Raw genomic sequence first — 19,852 nt, forward strand, 5'->3', positions numbered from 1 at the left:
ATAATCTCCTCTTTTATATCACACTGCAATAAGTGCACTTTTTATAATTGTGAACAAAAGTTTTATAATATCTTTCAGATATTTTGAAAAAGTTTTTAAAACATAAATGTTATCAAAGCTAGATGACGTGTTGCACTAAATAATTTCTTACAGTCGGTTTGTAAATACCATCAAGAAGTAAGTTACTTGTGAGACATAGTAGAAATCTGTTGTATCTGTAAGTGGTAAGCAAATTAACATCTGCTAAGTCTGTTAATTTCTATTTGCCTATGGAGGGTAATAAAGGTGCACCAGATTAAAAAAAATCAACTTTATTTTCAAATAATTATTTACAGGATAATTATTACCAAAATATGCAGATAATCACAGTTTTAATGGCTTGGTAAACACAAAAAATATTCGTACAATGTCACAGCGAAATTGATATTTGTCACGAGCTAATCAGCTTGTGACTTTTCTGGGGTTGTATATTCGCAGCTATTCTTTCCTTCTTTTTCAAGACCCTCATATGTTTCGCGCTTTTCAAGTGAATCTGCCATTGATTCTCTTCGACAAATACTCTCTCACATACCTAATACAACAAAAGAGATCTATTACTTTGAGACATAGAAGCATGATACAGTTTTATTAAAAAGATATTAACTAAGCGGGATTCGTACGAATCAATTTTCGATTATCCTCAACATAAATTTAAATAATGAAATCTTCATATTGTTTGCGCAATGAAATTTGTTAAGTATAAAATGAAGCAAAACAGAAGCTAATATTATGGAAGTATTACATTTAAACAATTGTACACAGTGTATTAAATTTTATTTCGATCGTATCTAAGTAACTGGTTAGGATTACTTTTCATATTATTACCTTGCAATAATTATATATATTTGTACTACTATCGGTGGTCTTTTGATTCTCAAAATTCTCGTTTAGTGGTCGCTGTTTGGGTTTTGCGCCGTGCAATATTGCGGAAATGATTGCTGTCGCAGGTTCTAAGACGCCACTGTCCCAGTTTGTCACGTCGGTGCAATCTAAAGAATAAACAGGGGGAACCTCGAAAAAAAAGCAGAGCAGTCCGTATGATTTATACTTTACTCAATTTAGTTACTTGTGTACTCCGAGAAAAAAAAATTATTTACGCGACGAAGATGGATCGAGTTATTTCAATCAAATTGATAATTACAGTACAAACAGGTATATCGTTAATGACGAGGCGAGGTAAATGAATTACCTGTCGATCACCACGCCGAATCAGTCTGTTCATCACCCATTTCTCTTGCCTCTTTGCGTATCTCCTAGTGACGAGTTTTAAATCATCGATTCCTTGTTCCATTAATTTTTTCCCCTGCATAAATTTAGTCAGATATCGATTTCTCGTTTAATAAGTAATAGTTACATATCTCAAACGTAAAACGAAGATTTTCGCACAATAGCGCAATTCAACTATCTTTCGATTTTATTTGTAATAATAATTTTAACTATGTGAAGCCGAGCAATAAAGAAAGTTGTGCGTGAAAATTTTACGTAAGAAATACATAAAAATATCAGTACATAAAAATATCAGTACATAAAATATCATTCGCGGTGCGCGTTCAAGATGTAAAATAGTAATTTGTCTGCTGCTATTATTCGTATAACTTTCGTCGAAATGCGATACATCTCCCGCTTTATTTTCTCTTATAATTGCACCGGAGATACAATCCCGCCGAGCCGTTGGAATCGGCAGCTTTTGATAGCTCTTGCGAATGGTTTCTGTCGCGATATTAAAATTGGAGAAGCTCGTAAAAAGCCGCGACGTACAACCGTGAGAGTACTGTGCAACGAAAGGGGTAAAAGCGACGGAGGCCCGAAGGCTGAGATACCGCGATACGACCGCGAGGTAGACTACGCTGCGAGTCGCGCGGTGCATTTTAACGGTAGAAAAATGACCGGGGGAAACAGCTGCCGAGGCGAACGGCAATCGCGGCTACGCGAACGTATCGATGAGCCGTCTCACGCTCGTTGCTTACCTTTTCGCTCGCGCGTTCCTCCTCGGACTGTATGAGGTAAGTGTGAAACTCCTTGAAGCCGATGGTTTGGAAGATGCCTTTCGTGTAATCGGGTGACCTGGAATGTAAACATTCTCTCTTGGATCGCGTGTTTGCGGGTCTGTCCTTCCCTGCTCCTTCGACAGACAGTTCTCGCACCCTCCTCTCCCCTCTCTATCTCTTTCTCTTTTCTGCCTATTCATCCGTCTCGCTGGAAGTGTCGCTGATGATCGATTAACCGAGATCCCTGGAGCCGCAACCAGGATGTCTGTACCTGGTATACCGAATGTGATCGTGCAATCAGAGAAATTGAGAGAGAGAGAGAGGGGGGGGGGGGGTGAGAGATTATAAACTCTTTAAATAATATACTGCAAAATAAAACTATATTGCAGAAACGCATTATATTAAAATGGATAAAGCATTCTGTATAAAAATCATTTCAAGTGAAAAAGACGTTGAAGTCACCCTGACACCGGTGAAATCAATAAAGTGATACGACTTTAATCAAAATCGTACAAAGAAAACTAAAATTATCCAATTATTTTAACGATTCATAATTATATTGAACGATATTATAGAACTTCTCTCTCTTAGGACTTACGAGGGGATATTAGAAGCGTTACGGAAACATATTTGAAAAGTTAGACTTGCGAATTAAAGAAAAGAAAAATATACGAATCTAAAATTAATTTACAGAATTACTCGGTTTACAACCAGATAAACTATATATCGTTCCGATAACGTTACGCGGAGGGAATGTTAAGCTTCTTAGGATTTCGATAGCGTAACGAATTGCGTAATGCCACGCGTCGCACATAGCAGAGGAAGTGCAAAGATAACGCTGATAAGAAGTTTTATTTGCAGACACGGTCATCGTATATTGTAATTATGTATAATTTGAAGTGTGATATCATTCGAGGGTCGCGTGGATATCTATATGCGCTTGCGTGAAGTTCGCTTAAGTGAAGTTCGATTAAAAATTGTTCGCTGAAAAAACCAGACTTTGAAGTATGATAGGAATTAATCGAGCGAAACATTCGGGACATCATCGAGTTAAGATAGTGACGGTAAAGACACTTATTAGCAACATGCGATTTTTATTTTATTTTCTTATTGCATAGTGTTATGTATATAGAATTGTGCCTATTATATTAGGTGCGACAGCAAACGGTTTGCTGTCGTAGCAAAATATTGAGCTATCACAACTAAAAATATTAGCTGTCCCTATTTTACCAAGTTTTAGCTACAGCAGCTAAATGTTTTTTTCCGTGTAGGAAAAAGTTTAAAAGTCGATTTCCCATCATTCAGACACAAGCTTGTTTTAAAAAATTCGGTGTCAATTAATGTCGCTTTACGAAAAGTATCCTTTCTCGAGTTGACGCAAGTAACATCTCTCTGTGATTGATTTACCGTCCGTTCGAATGTATCCCAGTCAAGGACCGGCAAAATACGGGTGCGTACGCTTCACGATTTCGCGGGAATCTTATCACACACGTTCGATTAGCAATCGCGAGACGACCTCGCTCGACGTAACGACGACTTACAGACGGCGGGAAAAAGCCGGCGCTATCGCAGGCACGACTCACTGAGTTCGCACACGTGTCAATGCCAAATGCATGCTGGCGCGAAGGAATCGGATCCGCGGCGCCACGCGTGAGCTTTGTTTCGATGCAAATTCTCAAACATGGTGCGAATAAAGGATCGGTCCAAGTTCGAGATAACTTATTCCTTTCGAATCCTAAACACCGACATTTCTTTTCACTGTCTCCTATTGACACAATGTATTCGCTGCATCTTTTTCCTTGTATTTTCTCGGATTTTTTGTGGTTGGCAAACTTATGTAGTTAGCAAACTCGAACACAAACTTGCTTCGCGATAATAAATTTTAAACTTTTTGTGACTTTTTAATAATATCTTGTTCGTAATAACATAAGTAATAAATTTGCTAAAAATATGAAAGTAATCCTATAAAAATAGAGAAAGAACAGGTAAAGATGAGACTATCACATAAAATAACACGATTTAACAGTTAATGAAACATCGTTTTAACTTTAATTGCCATTTCTATCACGACATTATCATTGTAATAACTATATATCAATCAGTTTATTATCAAATGTTCTCAGTCTTTTCCACACGATGTATCGGTACATAAATACCTTATCGGAGAAAGTAGAATTATTAATTTCAAGATTAACGTTATTCGTAAGCAACCAACCGAATTTTTATTCGAAACGAACATAATAATAATGATAGCAATAAAATACTGATAATAGCGACGATATTTAACGACAGAGACTACGGTCCGTAACTGGTAGCAGCAATGATAGCACTTGTGCGCCAGTAACAGTACTAGAACTTGTGATTAAGATAACGACAGAGTGTCAGCAATCAGCGTCGCGCGAATACGTAACCGCTCTAAAATATTTTTACAACCTGTTGCCAGGCAGCCTGTACACACCGCACGTCGCGCGGTATTTCATTTTCTCCACCGCGAAATGTGTAGAGTTAACACGGGTTACCGCGAGAAAGAGAGAGAGATAATCGCCCGCCATTGCCAGGATTTATGGTCTTCGTGAAACAGTAGCATGCTATCTTTCCTTCGGTGCGCACCTTTCCGCTTATTTGACATCTATCACGACCGAAGCGGTTGAATGCAAACAACAATGGTATCGTGAACGAAATTAAATGCATCGTAATTAAAGAAACAGCTCAGTCTATTATTTTTTAATCTTTCCGACAATCAATTAATGTATATGCGCACAAACGTGCAGATGAAAGTTGGTGATACTATAAAACTCTGTCGATAAACTTTCACCGATCGATTTTTAATTGAGGAGTTCAACCGCGCGAGAAGGAATTAAAAACATTAATTGCGCAACTTGTCGACCGAAGATTGGTGTGCAGTCCTAATTTCACAAATATTATTTCCCGAAGAATCACCCCGTTTCTAATATATTTTTTCTATATTCTGCAATATGTATATCTTTATTTTTGCAGATTTTAAATATCTCCCTTTTCTCGAGATATAATAATTAATATATTCTCATATATTTAATGTACATATATATTCTCACACTCTCTTTTTGTTATACTAGAGAGACTTCTTATGTTCAATTCTGTTTCTTCGAATGTTTTAACATACGGGTGCAAGTTTTATTAAATCGATGTAACTATGAACTTCTTTTATCTGAAAAGCGATAGGTCGAGACGAGGATTTCCGCGTGCCCATCATAGCGTGACGTATTTGATTTGACTATCTTCCAATCGTTTAATCCAAGGTCGAAAGATCTACATTGATGCTTCGCCGCCGTAGCCACTTCTCGATAATAAGATTATGTATATGTTACATTGCGCGCGATTGCATCATCAATGGTATCGTGCAGGTTAACAGAGAGTAATTCAATGACATTGATATTATTCTTTAATATTATATATACGATCGTTATCCAACATAATCGTTCATCCTCGTTCTAATCGCTCCTTCCACGATTGCAATCGACCGTCCACTTGAACAAAGCGTGCTGCTCGTCTCGTTTGCAAATTAAAAATTAAATCTTGTAATCTTCGATCGTCGTTATCCGTTAAACGTATCTTTGTCAATGCAATTGAAATTACGCGTCTATAGTAAATTTATACGCTATCAAATCGCAGTTGTTCAGAGTCAGAGCAGTTAAGTATCGTAAACAGTTTTTTTGATAGAGATGTCAAAGTGGAGGAAAGATGTATATACACATTTCTTTAAATAAATCTTCAAAGATTTATTGAAGGTATAACGTATGAATTGGCAGTGATTGGCAGGACAATTATCGGCGATATATCACGAGAAATCCACGTGTCATTTTTATCGGAATGTTATCTATACTGTCGAGAGTATACACTGTAATTGACAGACGAATCTATAATGCACGTGGAAAACATTTAACTTCCATTTACGTAGATGGCAAGCTCAATTTTGATCGTTACCCGCAATTTATCGAAGATCTAGCGAGAGACACACTTCTCCCTGTGTTATCTAACGACTGTGAGGAACTTCTTCGAAATACTTTTGCATCGATAAAATATGAATGGTGTAAATATTCCCTCGGACGAGCCCGCTCTTGATAGGACATATCCGTCAACTTCATGGCCTGAGTAAATAGTATTTATCGGTGATTCTCTGACCGAACATGTAAAGTATATCTGCGGTTCCAATAATTGTACGCAGTATCGACAAAACGGACGAAATGCCGCTTCCGGATTGAGGCGCACTTATTTTGTGCTTCGATTTAATCGATACCGGTCATTAAATTGATTGTCGCAAAGGGCGGAAGATTAAGCTAATGTTAAAAGATTAAAGCCTCCGCTACAATGATTCTCGGTTCTATCTACAATAGTCGCAGTCTTAGAATCGTAGAGTCATGGATTGGGTCGTATCGATGTATAACTGAAACCGATTTTCTGTTTTTGAGGTATTTTCCCACGATATATTCGACATATAATGACACACGACATATAACACTATTCTCTGATTGGTCCGTCGCGGCAATAAACGCAGTCGTGGTCGTTGGAATAGGAATTGAACGTATTCGAGCGACTACGACTACGACTGCTTTGCGACTGCTCAAGCGACCATCGATACAACTGTACGACTATTGTAGACAGAACCGAGAATCATTGTAGCGGAGGCTTAAAAAGAAATTAGAAATCGATCTATTATGTATCTATTCTATCTTGTTACACGTCGAGAATTTATCTATTCATAGGATTTATCTATTTCCTCTGGTACAATCTTACCTCACTTATCATTAACGATATTTCTATTGGATTTATAGTGAATGTGTACGATAAAGACGCGATAAGATGCTCGTCTGTCCTTTACGAAATTGTGTCAACAAATCGTTTTACCGTGATATTTCCGTTATTACGTTACAACAAACATTGATACCCTATATATATCGGTAATTAAATGACGAACGAAATCTACCGCGATATTCCTCCCGCGTGTAATCTCACGTTGTTAATTAAGGTAGCTGCTGCACGAAGAAACGGGTAGTCACTATTTTCGGCCCTTAACCCTTTCATGAGTGCTCATTATATGAGCACCGAGTCATATAAGTCCCGGTTACATTTTTATCTCTCTGGTTCTTTGGGATGTTATTGTCAAATAAATAATAATAATAAATAATTCGGCCACGAAAAGATTAATTGGTTCTCTTTTCGGGCCCTTCTCTCGATTCAGCTCAACACCCGTTTCGCCAACGTGCCATATTACACGCGCCGCAGCGGCAGCGACTGCAAAGTGCGCACCGTCTGGCGTCGATTTACATCGCTGTCGCAGCGGATGCAGCGTCGCGCACCACGTGCACGTGTATATACGGGCACTCGATTAATAATTAATGATAATGGTCAAGCGATATATTATAAGCATCGAAGGCGTACCGTCCCGATAAGAATTTGTCCGGCAGAAGGGAAAATCGAGCGATATCGAGCGGGCGAACGGACGTGGAGAGAAATTGCGAGCGGCGACGACACCGTATAGCTGCGACGAGCTGGACGAGCGCTGGAGGAAGCGTGTTTGCGACGGAGACTGATAACTGATTGAACCCACCTATCTACGCTATATCCTCTGGTTCTGTATCTACATCGACGGTGCCTGCAATAAGAGGGCCGATAAGAGGAACGTCGCACGCGATGCGGCGAACGCGATCGAACCGCGCCTTCCAGCGGGAAAGGATCGCGAAGCGATTCGTTCCGACGCTCGTCTCGCATGACTCCTCCCGGTCATACCGGTTGGAACAGCCGCGGCCAACTTTATTAACGGTTGAAATAAAAAGGAAAATGACGTTTCGCGTGATAGGCTTTGGAATAAACAGCCAAATGTAAATGCGCGAAATAAACGAGTGGAGCACGAATTTTATTTCGAGCTCGACTCGCGGGTGGCAAGTGTGCATTCTACGTGACTTTTGTTTCGCAGTATAGTGCACATGATTATGTTCAATATATTCTACGTACTTCAGAGGTTTTATATCACTGTGGCTTACCGAGTAGCGATAACACTTGCTGCTAAACACGCGCGTGACGATATCAATTAACCATATCGCCTAATTAGTTGTAACGGGAAGAAAAGTCCACTGTATTGCAGCGGTCGTTCCAATATAATGCTATTATTTCGCTATACCTGTTTTTTTTTCGTTACGACTCTATCGCCGCGCAGATCACGGTGCTATTTCGCAATCTACAAATCGGCGGCAGCTCGAGGCGGCTCATCCGCGTGTATACGCGAATTAGATACAAGCGAACGTGGTCCGGCAATAGCGTGACCGATGCCGCTCTATTTGCATTGCACGACTTTCCCGCTATCACAATAACAAAGATCGCGGTGAACGAAGAGAGAGCCGAATCGCCGTAAAGCTGTCGCCCCTGATCCGGCAGAAACGGCCGACAACGGATTCGCGAGTGATAATCGTTTGTCGATTTATTTCGAGAGTAGCGTGAACATTTGGAAGTGGGGGACCGTAAAATAGAATTACGCAAAGGGAGGAATAACTTGGCGTGAGAATCGAGAAAATTTCTGCAACGCTGTTTCGCAAGCAGCAGCGAGAATTAAACGGCAGCAACAATCCTTACTCTAGTCTCACATTAAACGGTAAACTAGAATATGTGATCGTATTTTCGGGCCACTTCTATATTAGAATTGCATCGCATTCCTGCGTATCCTAGAAAAATCATTTCCAGAGCATAAATTTTAGGGTATTGTTAAAGGATCATATTTAATATAAATTAGAACTCGATTCTGTCGTATTTTATATATTATAAAGTAAAGCCAATGGCACACGATACTATTTTTCCTACTGGATTGTTTGCGAGAGCCAACAATCGGATGTTTGCGGATGCAGAGTTTTAGATCAAGTGACTTAAGGCTAAATCCTGATTGGCTCTCATAAGCAGTCCAGTAGGAAAAATAGTATTATGTGTCGTTGCCTTAATACTCGAAAATCTTGTTAAAATATGTAAGTAGGTCGCGAATCAATCTTCTACCTATTCTACCTACATTCGTGCTTCAAGCGCAGAACTAGGCCACTTAACAAATTAATTCCAGTCGCTACATCAAACATTTTCGGTATTTTCCGAGGCGAGGAACGAATCGAGAACGATCAATCAACATCGCACAGCATCGACGAACTTGGTGAATATTATCGTGTGCTAATAACAACTGGTTTCTTTCGCGTTGATCTGCCTCGCGAGAGCTTACAGCGCGCGAACGATATAAGCAAAATATTTCGCGACGGCCATCGGGTTCTCGCGGAATTTGATGACTCGGTGTAAATAGCTGGATCTTTCTCTCTCGCGCGGCGCGAAACACAGCAAATAAACCAAAGATCGCGGCCTGCCACCGACCGCAGAGTTCCGTGATTTAATGTGTTGCCTTGCTTGCCGTATGCGAGCAACTTTAAATTACTCTGTTAAATAACAAAACTTAATGAGCGAACTTGCGTGTGTGCGTGTGTGTTTGATATTTTTGCGTAATATTAATTAACGCTGCTGCATGGATAAAGCACGCATGAGAAGCTTTCCGACGTTGTTGAATAACAATTATATTGCCATAATTAAATTGGCAATCAATACCAATCCAATTGAATCACTTTGAGACCTTCCTTTTTTATTATATATAAATGCCATTATATCTTCCTGATAAAAGTTATAAAAAAAAGAGACAAGACGTGGAAAACTGTATTTGTGTATTATACATACAATACATGTAACAGCATCGCATAAATGCGCGATACGCGGGCAAAAATGTGCAGTACGTGTATAATGTGACACGATGCGCAAAGTGGTAACGTTACACTGTCGCACGATATGCTTTACTTCCCATTCCTTCCTGGGAAAAGACAACGTCAGGTTTCATTCGTGCATCAGGTACGCGAGCTGGATTAAATAATCGTGCTGGAAATCGCGAGTCTCTTCCTCTCCTCGAGAGCTTTTACGGCCGGTCCAGCCTCGCGATCGAAGAGAAATATCCTCTCTCTCCCCTCTAACTCCGTATATTTCCTACTCCGTATTCGCGTATCGTGCCATGCGTTACGGCATTTATTTTTGCAAACGCTTGTGCAAACAACTTTAAGTCCCAGGACCGCTGGACCATAAAAATACCGCGCAACTTTTTGCGCGTTCCGCGAATAGTTACACGTAAACTCGGAGTTAACTAATGTCTTTTCTGATCGCCCGCGATTTCTTACGGACCACGGACTTGCGGTCACGGAAGTTCGTCGATTTTCTTCCGCGACTGAACTTCTGCCACGCTATTATTTATCACCCCGTGGCGCACTGCTACGAAAGATCCGCGATAAAATAATTAGTTTCCAGACCGCACTTTCTTCGCAGTTCCTCCCGGATCGAGCTGTTCGTAATCGAGGCGCGCGATGTTTTCTCTGTGCTCCCTGCCTGCCCATTGTACTTTCTCGTGATTTACTACCCGTCACATCTGATCAATACCTCGTTCGTAATCAAATAATTTACAATCGCAGCTTCTCTAATATCTACGTTCTATCGCCCGCGTTACCTGTTTCTAGCAATCAATAATTCCGTCCTCCGTACTCTACTCTGAATGTATCCATCGCGCTTGTGATCAGCTTGAATCGAGTCACTTGAACCGCCGGCTTCGTAAATGTTTAAGTTTGGTATTCTCGAATCTCTCTCGCTCGTCCCACGTGAACCAAACTGTAATTTTTCCGTCAAACACATTCGCCCGAGTCGAGCTCGATCGCGTATTTACCTTTAGTCACGCATTTGTACACGAGAAGTGCGCGCGTCCTAACATCAGTCACATCGCTAATTGCGCCCGTCAATTACCACGGTTCGTCGAGTAATTAGCATTCCGCGCTATCGCGTACTCCCGTTTCCGAGACGGCGAAAACCCAGAGTCAGTTCGGTTTATGGGAAACCACGTCTCAGTCGTTTAACCACCGTCCTACTTCTCTGTAAGAGGGAGAGATCGGAGAGGAGGGAGGCGGCAGCTCATTAGTCGGTGATTAATTTTCGGCCCGACGCTACGCGCACGTAATCGCGCGCCCATGCTTTTCCTCGCGGCTAGTTACTTCCTTTATTTTCGCACCGACATCCGGCCGCATTACGCCCGCGACTTCCGGAAGCGAGGAAGGCGGGCCGACTAGAGAGTCCCATTCACTAAACATATCTGCGTTAACGGCAATGCGAGTCGCCAGGTCACAATGTCTCGACAGCACTTACACGAATTCAAAGACACGCGTGCACACGTCAAGAATGCGTGGAAATAAAAAAATTGACGTTTTTCATTTCCAACTATAATTATATGCAAGAAGTATCGATACCGCTAGAGAAAGTAGTATTTCGATTCCGTTTCCAAAATAAATCACAAGGTACAAAGCCCTTTCTAATCTTTTCACGATGTCTCAGTCACTTTTTCATTTCATACTTTGATTAATACTCGAATATTTTACTCATACGCAACGTGACATGTTTCAATAGACTTTCTTTAAGACGTATGTTGAGTAGGGAATACAATCCCGGACGACTTTATCAATCCCGGGATTTCGGGATTTCTTAAATTTAATCCCGGAATCCCGGGATTAATCTCGAGTTTTGTCAAGGGTAATTTAAATAAATTCAAACATACTTTTTTGAAAATTAAAGTGTTATTGAACAACATTTTTTATTATTAAAGCAATTATGTCAAAATTAAACAAAATTTTTTCATGAATCTATTTAAAAAATTGGTAACATAATACAAAAACACATTAAATCAATCTCAAACATTAGAAACAAAAGATATATTTCTTATTTATTACCTAACATATAAAACATTTACCATTTTATTGTATATTTTTCAAAATTGCAATATTTTATAAGACATATCTTTAAAACTAAACGGTCTATTTTAATCAGTCTTAAATGAGAACATACTCGTATGAATAAACTTTGAATCAGCTTCAAATATACTTGAAAACATAAAAGTTATACTTATATCATTTAACTCAAATAACTGTTATAAAAAGTCAAACCTAATTAAGTAGATTTTTGAAAAAATAAACGTAGAAATAACAAAGCATCTAATGTATCATCCCCTAGCCGACTTCTTAATTTGTTACCGATATAACCGGCCGCCGAAAAAGCTCGTTCAGCTTCGACGCTTGTAGGAGGAATGGACAACAAATATTTATATACTAATTCCAGATGATATATTATTTACTCATTAATTGCATTAATAAATGTTATAAATGTTATAAATATAAATAAATATTATAAATATTATAAATGTTTATAAATAATTTAGTTTTAAGTATTTAATAATATATGGTATCAATCGATAATCCCGAAAATCCCGGGATTAGTACTTTCCAATCCCGGAATTTTCGAACCAAAAAATCAGTCGGGATCCCGGGATTGTATTCCCTAATGTTGAGTTAATTATTAATAATTGAAATAGAAGTGTATTTTAACATAATTAAAAATCTTAGGATTATATTTGTCTTACGATTTCTATATGTTAGTAGCCATGTATTAATAATCATTTCTTATTCTTTGTTGACGCAACTCGATTATAATCTGGGTTTCTCGCTATTTATAGTATTACGAAAAAATAACGCGTATCTGACTTCTGACGATTCTCATATACATGCATAAGAAGACTACGCGGGGTATCCCAGACATACTAATTTAATTTCTTCATGTATAGATTACTTAATCAATTCCGAGTTAATGTTCGTGTAATAAAATATTCTGTTATTATTTGTTTATTCAATTAATATTCATGTATTAGCTCATAATGAATTTATCTCAAGTAAGTACTAAAATTTGTATTCAACCATTAATGTGATATACTCAACCATTTCTATCTATGTTCAACCATTAATATCATAAATTTTACCTTGACAAAAATTTTATTACCAAGATCTATACTGTAAAATGATAAAACTTGCGTGCGGGAGCAAAGATTATCTGTATATAAATCGCGGCAGAAAATTACATAGAGTGTTGTGAAGGAATTTTATCGATATCTGTGAAACCAAAAAGACGTTCGAAATTATCTCGGTGATAAACGGCGGCATTAAGACGGACAAAATCGAGATGTGCACCGAGAGATTTTATATATTACGAGGAATCACGATAAGCGCTACAACTTTGGTATATTGATCCACTCGTTATCCTTGACGCATTTCCATTTACATTCACCGCATGCAATGAGGAAACTTTTATTGTATCCGCGAAGTTATCTCGGGAAAGACATGCTAATTAGGACACTGATTGAAATCAGTGAAATCCCGCATTAGCTCACGTACCCCGAGCGCGGTATTAACAACAAACCTTATTTAATCGACCGTAGAATTTCCATCACAAATTCGATGCGCACGTAATTTATATAATCCCTGCTTTTATATTTTAATCGAGAAACTCTCTTTCTCCCAGCATGTTTATAATTCAAATTGCTCACAAGATAGGTATTTGTTTTAGATGTGTGCTTTGTTACAATAAATATCCAGTGATAAAAAAGATAGATTATAAGTTGAATTATCAGGTAAAACTCCCACAAACACGTTCTTGTGAAGTGTCGGCTTTAAATATCGATTTAAATATTATTTATGCGTACGACCGAAAATTGAGAGGACTGAGCGGCAGAGAGCAGAGAAAAACGACGGGAGAACAAATCCTTGAACTTGTATCGAGTTCCGCGCGATGCAACAGTATGGTAAGAGGTGCACTCACGTGTTGGACTTAATCCGTTGCTCGTTGTATGCGCGATGAAAGTCGAGTAGTTCCTGCATCAAACCGGCCTCCATCATGCCGTCGACCCTGTCGTTCAGTCTGCTATCGAGGACCTTCTGCAAAAAATTTCGGGGAAAGGAGAGCTCCCTTATTAATTAAGCATGACAACATCGACAGGTATTGCCCGTTGAGAAACCGTTCGGCTCGACCGCGTTTCCTAGCGCTTCGAGCGTAGCGGCTATCGCGACTACTACGGGCATTAAATATCCTATCGTACGACAGCGCGGCATTTTTTTCACAATCCGTCCGAATCGAATTCATAATAAATAAACGTTTTAACGAGCGACTTTACCGCGCCGGGAACGCGTCGCGAAGCGAGCCGCGATGAACAGCGAAGTAGCCACATGTCTACAGGTCCCCGGTACGAATCCGATCATTAATGCTGCGGATTAAGCATTATGATACGACGGGTTTCAAAATTTACAATTCGAAATAACCCAGTGGAAATAAACTGGCGGAAATACTGCATCGTAAGTAGATCATTGAAACACAAAAGTGCTGTAGCGTTCGTTGAATGTCTACCGTTCTACGATCAGATAAGACACGAGGCAGAGTCGTATCGATCACTATTGAGATCACGATCCCACCGAGGAAAAAGAAACGGGCCGATATGTAGGCTCAATACCAAGGACGGTCCTTGCTACCGATTAACTGTTCAACGACACCGAGGAATAACGCGGCCGTTCCGTTAGAAGGAAAAAATCCGGTGGCCTTGGTAGCTGTCCAAGGTGTTTTGCAATTGTTCCTCTTCTACGTGACCTCGCTAATGGCGAAAGCGCGTTAGAAGGTGACGTGTCCTCGAGCCAGCTGACGTGTGGGATTACTGACGGGCCGTGCGTGTCGCTGGGCTTTCGAGGGGGTTTTTTCAACGCGGGCGATACATCAATCTGACGTACGCAATTCACGAAGAAATAGACTTTGCACTCCTGTGTTCACCAGCGGTTTACGCGTTTCACGGTGGATAGAATAACGCTGAGAGCGATCCTGCGGGGGGAACGCACCTGTGCAGTGCCCGAGGGTAAGCGAGGAAAGCGTTGTTAATATATAATCGCGCGGTTTATTTCGTATATAATCGAGTAAATAAACACCTTTCAGATTCGCGAGATGGTTCGATCGAGATACACGAAGATGCAGTTAAACGCACGCACGCGGCTACACATACAATTCAATGTCAAAGTGCGGTTGTCCGGTTCTGCGGTTTAATTATCTAATATACCGTGAAAGATTGGAAGATGAAAGCGTGTAATATGAATCAGAGAGTTGCATTAATCGCGCGAACGCCGAGCTCTTATTACGCGCGCCATAATCGTAGACGGAACGAGAAGTTCAATCTCATAATAAAAATATTGCTTTCAATTTTAGCTTCCTGTTCCTGTAGATTTTCGCGGTGCTCAAAGACCTTGGTCAATGCCCGAGCCGAGGCCGGGCAAGTATCCTACAGAGCGTAAAGTTTAAATTAATTAAATTCCGCTTTTAGCAATCCTTTGTGATAAAATAATACTGATAAATGCTAATAAATAATAATAAGTGCTCGGCTGAAGCACGATGAAATGATGGAAACGGCGAAACATAGAAGGCAGCTGCTATAGTTGCGTCGTGGTAACGCAAAGAATCGAGAGGGACTCGCCGTCGTTGCTGACACAATTACAAACGCTCGTAATGAAATAATTGGCGACTCGGATTGCGCGCCGCGTGCCGCGAGTTCGAACTCTATCGACCGTCCAAAATTAGAACCGTGCGCGTATTAGAAAGTAACCGGATAGCTAAGATTTGGCTAAAGATATCACCGACGACAAACAAAGAATAGAGAGTGTATGCATATCTAAGACTTTGCTTTGCGCCATCGTGCCTTGTAAGACAAACATAACAGGTACGATGTTAAGAAGTGTTTCTCGCGCGAGTCCTCGAGGACACTCGACCTTCCGTTGCTTCCCGGGATGCGTGCTTGCGAAATGTATATCTTAAAGGGAATTTTTAATGCATGTCCTGTGAAGTGATGAAAATTAAGATAAAAGTTATCGCCTTGTTGGAACAATTAGAATATTGCCTCAGAGTCGAGTTGGTTAAGACGCCCGTCATGGATTGAGGGAGGTCCCAGGTTCGAATCCTGGCTGAGGTAATATTTTTCGCAATAAGATTTCTCTACAGTAAGGAAAAGGGGGTATGGTATTGAATGCTTAACATTTAAATACAAATTATTAGAAATCGTTCATCGATTAATACGTGAATTCGCTGACGACAATATTCCATCTAACGAAACTGTGTTATGTCCGAGAAGGAACAGGCGCACAAGGTAGATGGAAAAACAGTGGATGAATAAATGCATGTATTTACACCCAGAAAAAAAGTTTCTTTGATATCAAACAAATTTTCTTTGAATTTTGACCTTGTTTAACTTTTTATTTAATCTCAAAGAAATGATTTCTTTACCTAACCAAAATTTTATTTGATTGTAAGACTGAAATTTCTAAGAAAATTCATATCTAGCTCTTCAAATCTAGCAAATGTTTTATTAACTTATTAAATAAAAGTTAAATTAAACTTTTTATTTAATCTCCAAGAAATTATTTCTTTACCTTAACCAAAATTTTATTTGATTATACAAGACTGAAATTTCTAAGAAAATTCATATCTATCTCTTCAAATCTAGCAAATGTTTTAGTACAAGTAAATAAAAATTTAGTAGATTCAAAGAAAAATGATATCAACGTTTCGCATTTGTTTAAGTTAACTAAATCTTTTTCTGGGTGTAGGATTTTCCGCCACTCCAGATTTTAGGTAATTATTTTCGGCACCGCTGCCCATCCCCCTTCTCTCGCTGACGTTTAGTTGCTCGAACACACGTACGAATTTGTCGAGTGTGAGAGAAATTTGGAATAGCCTTTGTTAACACCAAAGGCGCACCGAGATGGAGACCGGGACGCGCCCGTTAATGCTAGAACGCTAGAACCAAATCGTCGTTCTCACGGTCGTTCACGATTAAAACGCGACCTCTGCAACCCGTTTCGGCCGTGCGTTCACTTTAAATCCCATTTAAATGCCGGAGCCTCGCGCCCTACACACACGCCCACACACGTACGCACGTACGCACGCACACACGAATGTACATACGCACGCGCGCACGCACACACGCATGTACGTACGCACGCACGCACGTACCCGCCGCACTGACACGCGTACGTATACGGTTCTCCTCTTCTCTGGTTTCATTCATACGCGCCGCGACGGCGCTCAAACGTGGCCGTCGATGACGCAAGTTGATGGCCAAAGTCAGTGTTTGACGACCACACGGTACATACGCCACTATGTGGCCAAACTACATTCCACGTGTGCCCGCGTACGTGTCCCGCGTGTGCGCTCGCGCTATGACAGATTTTACGAGCGGCACGGGTGGCATTGATACAGGTATATGTATGTGTGTCGAATTTGGCATCTATCTTTGTCACGTCGAATGTGAGGTAAGAGGTACGATTGTCCGGCATTTAAAATCGTTGGATAGGACCTACAACTTCGGTAACGCGAGTGCAAAGCGGAGAAAACTGACGGCAGTGAAAAACACTTGCTTGTTTCGCAAATAAAACATTTATTTCCACATGTACATGGGGAGAGAAGTTTCTTTTACAATTTACCCCGAAAATCATATAATCGTAGGACAATATAGTAGTTTGAAGAACTTTATGAATTTTTTGATGTTTTACCAGTAAAAGTTCTTCAAAATGCCATGTCCCAAGATTACATAATTTTCAGGGTAAGTTTTAAGAGAAAATTCTCTCTGTGTAGGTTTAAGGTCAAAGATATGATGATTCACGAGACTTTACAATAATTTATAAAATTAAAACGAACACTTTGATCTTTCACATATTAAAAAGTTGTATATAAACGGAATTTAGAGGTGTCTGATAAAAGAACTTTTCCTTTTTCTCTAAATTCTAAGTGTAACGTTTACACAAACTGACACGTGAATATTGAAGCCCAGAGTTCAGCCCGATCCAGCGAAAAGATCGCGAGAAAGACTCTCGTCTTGTGGGTCTACGGAGCTAACGAGGATACAAACAAAAAAAATTACTCAATAGTCCAGGGAGGTGCGGGACGTTCCGCAAATAGCACGGGGTATCCACTTGCGCCGCGGATCGCTCCGTGCTTTTGCGCCGCGGCCTTCACTGAAATCAATGATCCCGTCTGGAGGTGAAAAAGTCAAAGGCCCGGGCTCCGGCCGGATTCGGTAACCGCGTGCATACGAACGCCCGGGCCGTCGCCGTGTGGGCGGTGCTACCGGGAATACGCGATTAGATCACGCGGATAAGACACGGATTCGCTGTTCGCGGCGAAAACGAAACGGCGACGCGCACGTTTCGGGCGCGAATTCCGCGACGTTGATGCAACGTCGAAGCCTGCGGAGGACGACCGACATCAATCCTCGGGGCGATCTCCTTCAGTTGCCCCCAGACGGAGGCGAAGGATAACGATATGCATTGTCATACCGTTGAGATGCGCACAAAAGCATCGATCATCTCGTCTCGTGTATATTACAGCATCCTCGAGTTCACTCGTTGTCCACGTTACAATGTTTATTCATTCGATTCGTACCTTTTTTTCGTGTGATCCGATCGTTTCTTACGAGGCAAGCAATATTAATTTCATTTCGCATGTCTTTTTTTATATATTATAATACGATGTGGTTTAAGGTAAAAGTATCAATGCCCGGACATGCACCTGAACATTCGTATTTTTTTGGTCTTTAAATGTTTTAACTTTCAGCTATAAACATTTGTATATACATTTAATACGCATATGCATTCCATATTAAAAGTTTAGACATCCGTGTTCAAAGACCAAAAAAATACGAATGTCCAGATATATGTTCGGGCATTGGTATTTTTTACCTTACATATCGCACAGAAAAATATAAAAAGGATAAGAATTACGAAATAGTGTAAAAGACTATATATTCTGAACAGTTACATCTTTGGCATTTCAAGCGAATAAGTGTATTCGTTTGAAATGTTATTTTACACTATTCTAATATAGAACAGAGATAATTCTTCGTCTGTCACTAACTCTCTTCGAGTGTCAAACGCAAACTTGCGAAGAATTTGAAATAGTTTCCGGCAAAAGCCATTGACCAGCCCGTTTCTCTCCACTTTTTTACAGCAGATAATACATTTTCTGGAATCAGCGAGATCGTATAATATGACACGCAAATACGGCAAATTTCGCAGTTCTTTTTTTTTCCATATGTTACGAACCAGAGAGCGAGCGAAAGAGAAAGAGAGAAACGTCCTGTAATTTGGACAAATGATTTTCGTGGAAAATCGAGCACGCCCACGGCATCGGCCACACTTTCGTGCGAATCCGGTCGTGTGCGTCGATTTTTCGGGTCCGCAAGAAAGAACCGCTGCGAGAGGAAACGAAATAAAAGGCCGTCGCGTTCGTACAAAAAGCAGCGTACATCGAGAACACGAGAGAGATCTGTTCATATATAATTCATCCATTTCTCTTGAAATTTAATAAGTACGAGTGTGAGCTTTTAAGCCAGAAGCAATTACATGTATAGAGATTAAATTATATATAGGAAAAGAAGGCAAAGCTCGTTAGATAAAGATCATTGTTACATTAAAAATTTTTCTAAAATCTTGTACAAGCACCTATCTTATATTATCTAACTTTTATTCATCTCTAGTTCTCCCACCGAGATATGCACACATTTATCCTTTTTTATTTTCGGCGACTCTCGATATAGATCCGCCGCGCATAATTTCTCGATCGAAGGGGCGGCACAATAGAGAAAGAACGAGGGGGCAGAGAGAAGCCGCCGTATGCCTATGTATGTGTGTCTGAATATATATACATGCAATGTGTATGTGTGAGTGTGACCCAAGGCATTAACAAGACAAGGGCACGAACACGAAAGGGTTCTGGTCTACACCGTCGAATCATGATTCTAAGAAGAACACGAAAATTACTCTGTTATCAAGGAACACATTATGTGTAATATATAAGCTCCAACATCGTATTGTTAATAAAAACACTTTCGTGTAAAAATT

General features: G+C 40.1%; 1 protein-coding gene across 2 annotated transcripts in view; it reads right to left on the minus strand.

Annotated features, from left to right (window-relative positions):
* Positions 1-297: 297 nt before the first annotated feature.
* The window catches only part of LOC105565635 (tRNA dimethylallyltransferase, mitochondrial), an 84,255-nt gene continuing 64,700 nt past the window's right edge, over positions 298-19,852 (minus strand). The window contains exons 5-9 of one of the 2 annotated variants that reach the window (XM_012018996.1): positions 13,749-13,864; positions 2,007-2,103; positions 1,229-1,342; positions 865-1,050; positions 298-571 (exon numbers count right to left, since the gene is read on the minus strand). In XM_012018996.1, coding sequence (XP_011874386.1) covers positions 431-571; positions 865-1,050; positions 1,229-1,342; positions 2,007-2,103; positions 13,749-13,864 — 654 coding nt within the window. In that variant the 3' untranslated portion in view covers positions 298-430. The remainder of the gene's footprint in view (positions 572-864; positions 1,051-1,228; positions 1,343-2,006; positions 2,104-13,748; positions 13,865-19,852) is intronic. The other variant, XM_012018997.1, reaches the window with a different exon arrangement.

The sequence above is a fragment of the Vollenhovia emeryi genome, unplaced genomic scaffold, assembly GCF_000949405.1.
Source record: "Vollenhovia emeryi isolate VEMERY1.0 unplaced genomic scaffold, V.emery_V1.0 DF939150.1, whole genome shotgun sequence".
Taxonomy (NCBI): Eukaryota; Metazoa; Arthropoda; class Insecta; order Hymenoptera; family Formicidae; genus Vollenhovia; species Vollenhovia emeryi.